The sequence below is a fragment of the Corvus hawaiiensis genome, chromosome 8 (genome assembly GCF_020740725.1).
Source record: "Corvus hawaiiensis isolate bCorHaw1 chromosome 8, bCorHaw1.pri.cur, whole genome shotgun sequence".
In the NCBI taxonomy this organism is placed as follows: Eukaryota; Metazoa; Chordata; class Aves; order Passeriformes; family Corvidae; genus Corvus; species Corvus hawaiiensis.
The window spans coordinates 13,539,485-13,549,031 of record NC_063220.1 but is presented as its reverse complement, the minus strand read 5'-3'; the positions used below and the strand labels follow the sequence as shown (position 1 = coordinate 13,549,031).

Sequence of the window (9,547 nt, the reverse complement as noted above, 5' to 3'; positions counted from 1 at the left end):
TCCACCTAGCAAAGCAAAGAAGCCGGGCGATTTAGAATCAGTGTAATTCGCTCCCCCCCGACCAACTCCCCCCCATCTCCTCGCAGTATTTGATATGATGAATAACCCAATATAGGCCTTTAAAAATAGGTCACTGCATAAAGAGACTCCCAGAGAGCCATAAAAAATGGGAAGAGGGCGCTTTAAGGAGAGGAGCCATTTGCTTCTTTTGTGCTTGTTTGGTACCTAGCGGCCTGGGAGCTGCCAGCCGTCCTCCTCCTGGCCCTCAAGGTGAGGAGGGAAAGTTGGGGCCGGATCCAAGCCTCGGCCTCTCTTCCTGCCCCACCGCCCCTCCCGCCACGGCCCGTCCCGTCCAGCCCCAGCTCGGCCCGCGGGTCGCGTCCTGGCCGGGGTTTCCCCGGGGACCGTGAGGTGCTCACGCCCGCAGTGGGGGCCAAGCTGTTCACCCCGTCTCTGGGCTTTGTCTCCGTCCCTGTGGAAGGGCGAGACAAGCGGGATGGTGACACGCGTTGAAATACTAAGGAGCGGGTCTGGCCCTGCGGAGACCCGGGCCGGGCCGGGTTCCCCGAGAGTGGGGTCACAGCAACCCCGCCGCCCCTTCCCCTCTCCAGAGCCGCCCTTGGGCTCGCAGCAAAAGGACTCGGGCTGGAAACCGGCCCTCCCCGACTTTTTCCCCCCGCGCTGCCCCCGGTCAGGACCACCCGGCGCCACCGGAGCCAAGAAGCCGCCGACATCCCCGGAGCGCTCCCGGCCCGCAGCCCGCCACGCAATCCCTCCGTGGGCTCTCCCAACACCGGGGGGCGGGGGGGCCCTGCTCCCGCCCCGGCCCCCGCAGCCCGCTCCGACACAGGGCGCTGGGAAAGAGGAGCACGACAAATTCGGCGGAAACCTTCGGATTTTATTGGAAAGGAAAGGTCTGCCTTACCTGGAACCAGGTCCTCCCCTTCTTCCCCTCATTAAAAAAAAAATCAAACTACTCTGGATAGAGCCGGAGAGAGACATTTTGAATAACCTGGTAGCAGAAATTAGCAGGAGGGAGAAATAGAAGAAAAAAATTTTAAAAAAATCTCGGAGGGAAGAAAAAAAAGATACAGCCGGATATTTTTCGGTTTGTTTTGTTTTCGATTATTATTGTTTTTCACTATACTGTATTATCCTGATGCAATAAAGGCTGGTTTGTAATGTAATTTAAAAATATATATGTCCAAACAAATAGCAGGGCCAGAATATGACAAGTGCATTCAGCATTATAATTCAACTGGGCTCCACCTCCATACCGCCTCCTAATTAATGGGTCTCCGAACTTGCAAAAGCCTGCATTGGACAGAGAGAGAGAGAGAGAGAAAGAGAGAGAGAGAGAGGGCGAAAAGTGTCATTGAAGATAATTGATTACCTCCCAATCAACAATAACTTGTTAGCAATAGTCAATTACCCCATCTCTTCTCGTTTCTTTCCCCCTGGTCCGAGGTCTCGGTGAGAGGGCTGCTCTTCCCCTCGCTGAAGTCTGCTTTTTCTTTTTCTTTTTTTTTTTAATTATTTTTTAAAATTATTTTGGGGTGGGTATTCGCTTGGGGTGGGGGGGGCAGGGAAAGTGCTGTGATTTGGGGTGTTTCTTAAAATAGCAGCCAGAAAGAGAAAGAAAGAGGAGAGACGGGGGGGAGAGAGAGAGAGAGAGAGAGGAGACAGAGAGGAGGGGGAAATCTCCGACCCAAAACCTTGGGACAAGAGGTACGGCAGGACCACCTCTCGGCGAGGGACCGACGGCAGCTCCGCTCCGCGCCCGCCCGCCGCCCTGCCCGCCCGGCCCGCCGCCCGACGTGGCTCTCCCCGGGAGGACCCGGGGCTCCTCCGCCGGAGTTGGAGGTGGGCTTCAACTTTTGCTCGCTGTCTTCGCCGCCGTCACCCCGCGGTCCCGCCGGGGGCTTCTCCCCGCGGCAGCGCATCCCCTTTGCGGGTGGGGAAGGCAGCCCCGTGCAGCCCGGCCCCACCATGACTTCCAAAGAAGAACCCAAGCCCTCCTCGGGGGAAGAACGGCGGCGGAGCCCCTTGGATCACCTCCCACCGCCGGCCAACTCCAACAAGCCCCTCACCCCCTTCAGCATCGAGGACATCCTCAACAAGCCCTCGGTGCGGAGGAGTTACACCCTCTGCGGAACGGCCCACCTCCTCTCCGCCGCCGAGAAGCACCCTCCGGCCGGGCTGCCCCTCTCCGGCCGGGCGCTGCTCTCCCAGACCTCGCCCCTCTGCGCCCTGGAAGAGCTGGCCAGCAAGACCTTCAAGGGACTGGAAGTCAGTGTGCTGCAGGCGGCCGAAGGTAAGCCGCTCGCAGAGTGGGGGGATCCTCCAGCGGGTGGGTGCCCCGCTCCTCCCCACGGCCTGGTTTTCCTTCTCTCCTCGTCCCCCGCCATCTCCCAGGGTGTCGCATGGGGCGGGATGGCGGGTCCCTGGGAGGCCGGTACCCGGCAGCATCCTCCCCCCGTGGCCCTCGGGGTGCGGGAGCGGGGACTCTGCCCTGCTCTCTCCAGATACCGACGGGGCAGGGGGTGTGGGGTCCGGGGGCTCGGGTCGGGGTGGACACGGGAAAGCGGGGACAATCTGGCGGCTCGTCGGCAGGCCGGGACGGGATGACCATCTTCGGTCAGCGGCAAACGCCGAAGAAGCGTCGGAAGTCGCGGACGGCCTTCACCAACCACCAGATCTACGAGCTGGAGAAGCGGTTCCTCTACCAAAAATACCTGTCGCCGGCGGACCGGGACCAGATCGCCCAGCAGCTGGGGCTCACCAACGCCCAGGTCATTACCTGGTTCCAGAACCGCCGCGCCAAGCTCAAGAGAGACCTGGAGGAGATGAAGGCCGACGTGGAATCGGCCAAAAAGCTGGGCCCCAACCCCGCCGTGGACATCGTGGCCTTGGCCGAGCTGGAGCCCAGCGCCGAGGGAAGGGGCAAGGCACGGCCCGGGTCCCCGCCGCCGCCCCCCGCCGCCGCCCGGGAGTCCGGCGCTCCGCCGCCGCCCCGCCCCGCCTCGCCCCCCACGGAGCGGCCCCGCAGCCGCCGGGACAGCGAGGAGGAGGAGGAGGAGGAGGAGGAGGACGTGGAGATCGACGTGGATGACTGAGGGGCGGCCGGCGTCCCCCACCATGTCCCTCCCCCCCCATCCCGACAGCTCCAAACCGGCACCCTCAGCCCCCCATCCCGGCCCCGGCAGCGCGGCGGGGCGGCTGCTCCCCTCGGTCGGAGCAATAAGCAATAGAACCCCACCATAGACACACACACACACCCCCCGATTAACTTAGGGTAGAGTCGATATCCCTCCGCCTGCCACATCTTCGGAACGGTGCAATTACGGACGGCTTCTGTATAAATATTTAAACGTATATATTGGATTTTTTCCTTCCCCCTTCTTTTTGAGGTTTTGATTTTTTTTTTTAATAGCTATCAGTGATGATTATTTTGTCTATAAGGGAGACGCGTAACCTTGGAATAAACCTGGCTTCCAACAGATGTTTGGAAAAGCAGTTGTTTTCAAAGACTTCCGAAACAAACCACTTTAGAGAAGATTTAAGTGAGGCTTAAAACGGCAACAGCAAAAAATTAGCCGCTTTCCTTTCCTTGCATGTTTCAGATGTGCACGAACTAATTTTTTTTTCCTTTTAAAATAATTTTTTTTCTTTCGCAATCTTGGGAACTTGGGGCTGGGTTATAATGCAAGTTGAAAAATATATACTTTCTTTTTTTCCTAGAGCATAGAGATTTGTCTCCAATGCAATTTCTGCCTCATTTTACCAATTAAAAGCTATTTTTACCATTTTCTGCTATTGTTGTGCTTTTATTAAAAAGCTGCCTTTCGTATTTTTGATATGAAGGTGGTAACAAAAAAAAAAGAAAAAGAAAAAAAATCCTAGAATTATTTTTTACTCTTTTTAGAATTTTTTGCATGCTATGGAAATAAAAAAGGACAAATCCCAAAATCAATACATTTAAATATTACACTATAAATTTAAAAAAATGTACAGATTTAAGACCTGTTTTTGTTTGAATTGTACAAATTTTAAAAGGCCTGCTATTTAAGTTCCGATAGGGACAATGTCGTTTTATTTACTGTCTCTTAGAATTGTACAGATAGCTCTTTTTTCCGATACAATAAAATCTTTACCATTTTAATATACTTTTTAACGTCCTTCATTTGTGACCGAAAAAACACCCCGCCGGTCCGAGGTTACGCCAGACTTTTCCCCCACAGGAATCTCCCATCCCGTTTGCATTTAAAGTTACTCTAAGAGCAGTACCTGCGAGAAAAAATGACGGGAAAGGAGAACACAAGTAAGACCAATATTATTATTTAATTTTTTTCCTAAGTCTAATGCCAGGCAGAGTTTAGCAAAGGAAGAACGCGGAGCATCGATAAGGCCGGAGGTGCGGACAGCGCTTCCCGGGCGCGGGGGATGCGCGGCGGCGGCAGGAGCGTGGAGGGGCGAGCGGGACCACCGGGACCCCGGGACCGCTCCGCTGCTCCTGCCGTCAGCAGGGCATTTCCCGCCCGAAACTGGAGGGGAAAAAGAGGGGCAGAGAAAAAAAATAGAAAGAAAGAAAAAGCAAATCCGAGGGGGAGCAAGGAGTTATCAGCGATACGGACAAAAGGAGCGGGGTGTGCTGCGGGGGGAGCTGCCCTCCTCCCGGCGGCCCAGGCCTCCCGCTTCTGGGCAAAAGCTGCCATGGGGAAACGGGGATGGAAAATGTTGCGTTTCCTCCCTTTAATTCTTTTTCTTTTAATTTCCTCCCCCCTCTTTTTTTTTTTTTTTAATTTCTTTTTTCTTTATTTTTTTCAGTCAAAATTAAAGCTCTGGTGAATGTGTTTTCTCTTGGCAGCGTGACTTGCCTTTGGAGTCGAGCAACGTGTGTTTCTCCCTATTCTTTGCAAAATTTATGTGAGAAAGGCAAATCTGGTGTACAGTGGTGGAGTCGGCAGAGAAGTGTCCAGATAAGACGGGGTTGGTTTGTGGGTTGGATTTTTTTTTGGTCCAGTTTCTCCGAGGCTAAATAAATCTTTCTCCTCTTTGAGAATGGATGGGGTTGTAATTTTTAGCGTAAAGCATGAAAACTGGGGACAAATGAGCCCTCTTCTCTGAAGTGACAAGCGACAATGGAGCATATACAGCCTCCTGCGGTTCGCCATGCTGAAACAAGCGTGCCCCTCCACAGCAGAGAGAAGCGAGCGCTTGGAGACCATATGGTTTTTGAATTTTCTTCACAATTTCCAGACAATTTGATGGATTAGGTTAACCCTCCCTTGCACTGTTTAACTCCACAACAATGGGAGCAGAGCTGTTCTCCCTTCGTCGGGGCATCTGTGCGCTTCTATTCTTTTTTCTTTCTCTCTTGGTATTTGGAACAAGCCTATGAATTACAATGAAATTCACTTTTCTTTAGTATTATTTGGAAGAGCACTTGTTTTCCGCCACCTCCCGCCCCCACTCCGCCATCCCCTCTTTTTTCTTTTTTCTTTTTTTTTTTTTTTTAACCTCCGAATGATAGCTTTGACTTCGGTCCAGATCGCTCGGAAAGCCTTCAATCTTGTCCTTAAGTGTTTTTATGCTAAACAGGGAAATCGTAAATGCTGAGAAACTGTGACATTTATGTGAAGATCTAGTTAAAGGGCTTTATTTGTTTTCTTTATCTGTTTTTTTCCCCCGTTCCCTCTCCTGTTCCCCCTCCTCTCCTGTCCCCTCCCTCCCCCCAGTCTTTTATTCTTTTGTCTTGGAATGGATTTAATGAGGCTGCAAACAGTACAATTCACTATAACCAAGAAATAAAAAAAAAAAAAAAAACCAAAAGTGGCTGGGTGTATGGAAAACAGGCTGGGAGTTAATTTGGGTTTCTGATCTATTGACTTCTGAGCGCAAAGAGAAGAGATGCCGGGCAGTCTTGCACCCGCAGAACTTTACCACACGTGGCTGGGGTGGGTTAGTAAATAAAGCCTCCACCTGAAGATTTGCAGCCTGTTAATTTGGCTAGCCCCCCATTTCCAAGTAACTGGGGTTTTGGCTGTTTAATCTGCGTATTGACAAACAAAAGCTGCTGGTTTGGTTTTTGTTAAGCTTAAAACTGAAGCTCTGCCTTGTGCCCTTCGTTTGTCATCCAGTTTGAAATGCGCCGTTCCCTGGGATCACCTACCTGAGTAGATCTATTGCTCGGGGTTTGCTCTCCCTCGAATTTTAGATACAACACTGCTTTTTTTTCTTTTCAGTGGTTTGTGGTTTTTTCTGGTTTGTCTTTTTTTTTTTCGGGGGGAGGGGGTGGGACTGTTTTTTGTTTGTCGGTTGGTTTGGGTTTTTCCCCCCGCAGCAGCAGTAGGGACGCGCTGACAGCGCTGAATCCTGCCCTCTGGGCTGACCCAGCCGCAGCCCTTCCCGGCCCATTCGGAGGACTGCTGCCAAGGACGCGGCATGGAACCCCTCCTGCCCGCCCCAGATTCCCAGATTTAACCCAAACTAAGGATCTCCGGATCTGCCCCGCCGACCCAGGGGCCGCCGGCCGCTCCCCTCGTGTCCAGCGCTGTCCCGGAGAAGGAAGGAGGTGGGCCGAGACCCCCAGCTGGAACTTACTGGCCGGGGACACCTGGGGCAGCGGTCTCCTTGTCTGGCCTTCAACCTGCCCCCAGTACTTCCTGCACGGATTCACAGCAGGGGGCAGAGCCCGTCCCCTTCCCCACCTCGGGCAAAGCCGCAGCGTTTCGGAGCTTCTCGCCCCCAGCCCGGTGCTCCGTCCCCTGGGCACCGGCTCACCGCGGTTCGCCCTGTGAAAAGGTGGGCATGGGGCAGGGGGAGAGACAGGCCTTTCCCAAATGATTACTGACAGGAAAGATAAAGGCGTCCATCTGCTTAAACACCCCGGGTCCTAGCCCGCGGAGGTGAAAACTAGCAATTGGCAAAAGGGTGTGCGGGAACGTGGAAGCGCCTTGAGGGAGCGAGCTGGAGGCCCAGCGGTCCCTCATCACCCGCCCCGTCGGGGACTGCGCTGCCCCGTGTCCCCCGCGTCGGGGCGGGGGCGGGCGCGGGCACCGGGTGCGGGCAGGTGCGGGCAGGCGCAGCGCGGGCGTGGCGACTCCCGAGGGTCTCGGTCCAGCCCGCACCTCGGCCACCGCTGTTCCCTCCCCGGCAGAAACCCCATTTCCCAAACGCAGGAGCCGGACATGCGTGTGCCCCCACCCCCCCATCCGCCCGCCCCTGCCATACCCATCCTTCATCCCCAAACTTGACACTGCCTTAGATTTCGTTTGGAGGTGTGAAGGGAGCGGGAGGGGAGGAGGCAGTGGGGGGTGTTGTCTGCGTGGAAAAGCCACTCTTTAGTGTTTGCGGGGGGGAGTTAAGCTTTTTTTTTTTTTCTGAGAGGGGTGGAGAAGATCCATATCTGATCTTGTTCACTTCACACAAGGCTCCCAGACGGAGAATAAAGCCCCCTTCTGAATTATCCAACAGGGTTGAAGCAGGTTGAGTCAGTGAAATTCAGTTCCTTATTTTATGAGGTGTCAGAGCTGATGTCGAATATGGCAACGATAACTAATACTACAGTCTGAGGGACCAGAACGTGGTAATTAATCCCAAAGACTTAAGTGTATTTTAGTTCAGGAGAAAAAAAATCACTAATTCAATCGTCCGGAAAATTGAAGTTTGATGCATGAGTCTCTGCTGAAAGGAAAGGTTTTTCCTTCCCGATTCTGGGGTTGGGGCAGGAATCGCAGCCTATCTCCTCCGCTCCCCAGAAAGGCCCCTGTACAGGGCCACTGCCCTCCCGCCCCCCGCCTGGGGCACACGGGGGACCGGCAGGCTGAGGGACGGGGGTGGCACAGGGCTCTCCCCATTTCCTCAGCATCCCACACCGTCCTTCCCGCCCACCCCCCGCAGTAAACACTAAACATTCGTAGCCATATCGCGACCGCTCCCTTGTATCGCGACATGCGGAAAGGCTGTCGGGCAGCACGGCGCGTCCCAGCCGCTCCTGGCCCCCCACTGTCCCCGTACCTACGGCAGTGGGTCCGGGGGGGCATCAGTATTTTGCCTGCCAGCCGACCCCACACCCACACCCTCTTCCCCCGCTTTCGGCCCCTGGGCAAGGCCCGTATTTGCTCTCTCGGCTCTGCGGCACTCTGGGGGGCGCTGGGGACACCGGACCCCGCTCCTGTGCCCGAGCGAGGAGACGGGCACCCTGGGGCAGCCCGGGCAGGGCCGGGGCCGCTTGGAAGGCTCACTGCGCCGTCATAGCGGTGGGGCCGTGCACGCTGCATTCAGCCCCACGGCCGTGAGCATCCTCCGCCACGGCGCTCGGGCCCGGACACCTTTCAGCCTTCTTAAACTCCGGTCTCTCCTCCGGGCCAAAGCGGAGACGCCCGGTCCGACCACTCCTGTCCCCCCCCTCCTGCCAGGCTCCCCGCTGTCCCGGGGGACCTGGAGGGTCCATTCGCCCCGACGGGCTGGGCTGGCACCGCAGGTCTGGGTGTCTCCTCCGCAATGAGGGGCGGTACTTTCGACGTGCGCACCGAGGGGCCTGGCCCTTCATCCTCCCCGTCCACGTGAGCCCAGGGCAGGTGGGGAACAGAGTCCGAAATCTTCCCTCAATCTGTCTGGCAGGACTGAGCCTGTCCCGGGGGGGTTGTTCCCCCACCTGTCCCCATCCCAGGCCTGGTTTCTCTGGGGGAACGTCCCCAGTGCTGGAGGAAGGGGACCCAGGCCCCCAGGGGAATTGTGCGCAGTCCTGTTGTGCAGGTCACAACGAGAAGGCGGCAGCAGAAGGTATGACGTCATCGACGCTCACCGTGACCTCATCACCCGTCCCACTAAAGGCAAGTGGCCGTCGGAGCAGAGCCCTCGAGGGAGCTGCCGTCAGCGCCGAGCCAAGCGGGCCCTCCCAGAACCGGCGGCTTGATATCATAACAGAGAGGGGCGACGGATGCGGGGGAGCAAGGGATGCCCGGGGGCTGCCCGCTGACGGGAGTCCTCTGCCGGCAACGCTCCGGTCCTCAGCCCTTACCTCGGCCTCTGCTCGCCCCTTTGGCCACCGCGCCGCGCCCCCTCCGCAGTTCTGCTCGCCGAACGCATCGCTACGCGGAGCCGGAGACGGGCCACGGGGTGCGAGGGGGTGTAAACACGTGTAGAGCCCGCACTGGTAACACGTGTGAGGCTGCGTCCACACCCTCACCCCCACGGCTACGAACTGCACACCTTCACCGCACTTTGAATTTTCATTTCCCACGACCGTCTCGGGGAGGAAGAGTCCGAACGCTGCCCGCTGGGCGCGGGAAGAGCCGAGGCACCCGGAGCGGGGGCTTAGCTCCTGTTCCCCGGGGCGGAGAGGCATCCCCACACCGCTCGGAGCGTACCCCGCGGAGTCGCGCACTGGAGGGCCCGGCTGGTGTTAAATCAGCCCACTTGAGCTGAGGGAGAGAGAAGCAAACGGGGAGAGGAGAGAAAATAATTGCATATTTAATGAGCTGTTCGGCAAAAGGTGTTTTGCCGGGATGGCACCGGCGGCAGGCTGGGTGGCAGGGCCGCC

At 56.3% G+C, this 9,547-nt stretch overlaps 1 protein-coding gene across 1 annotated transcript; it reads left to right on the top strand.

Moving 5' to 3' along the window:
- Positions 1-1,975: 1,975 nt before the first annotated feature.
- LBX1 (ladybird homeobox 1) lies at positions 1,976-3,860 on the top strand. Its single transcript, XM_048311810.1, has 2 exons — positions 1,976-2,314; positions 2,614-3,860. The coding sequence occupies exons 1-2, from the start codon at positions 1,990-1,992 to the stop codon at positions 3,114-3,116; spliced, it is 828 nt and encodes a 275-aa protein (XP_048167767.1). The 5' UTR covers positions 1,976-1,989; the 3' UTR covers positions 3,117-3,860.
- The last annotated feature ends 5,687 nt before the right edge of the window (positions 3,861-9,547 follow it).

Coding starts and splice junctions, on each gene's coding strand:
- LBX1 (XM_048311810.1), top strand. CDS start 1,990: ATGACTTCCAAAGAAGAACCCAAGCCCTCCTCGGGGGAAGAACGGCGG. Junction 2,315..2,613: donor TGTGCTGCAGGCGGCCGAAG/GTAAGCCGCTCG, acceptor GCTCGTCGGCAG/GCCGGGACGGGATGACCATC.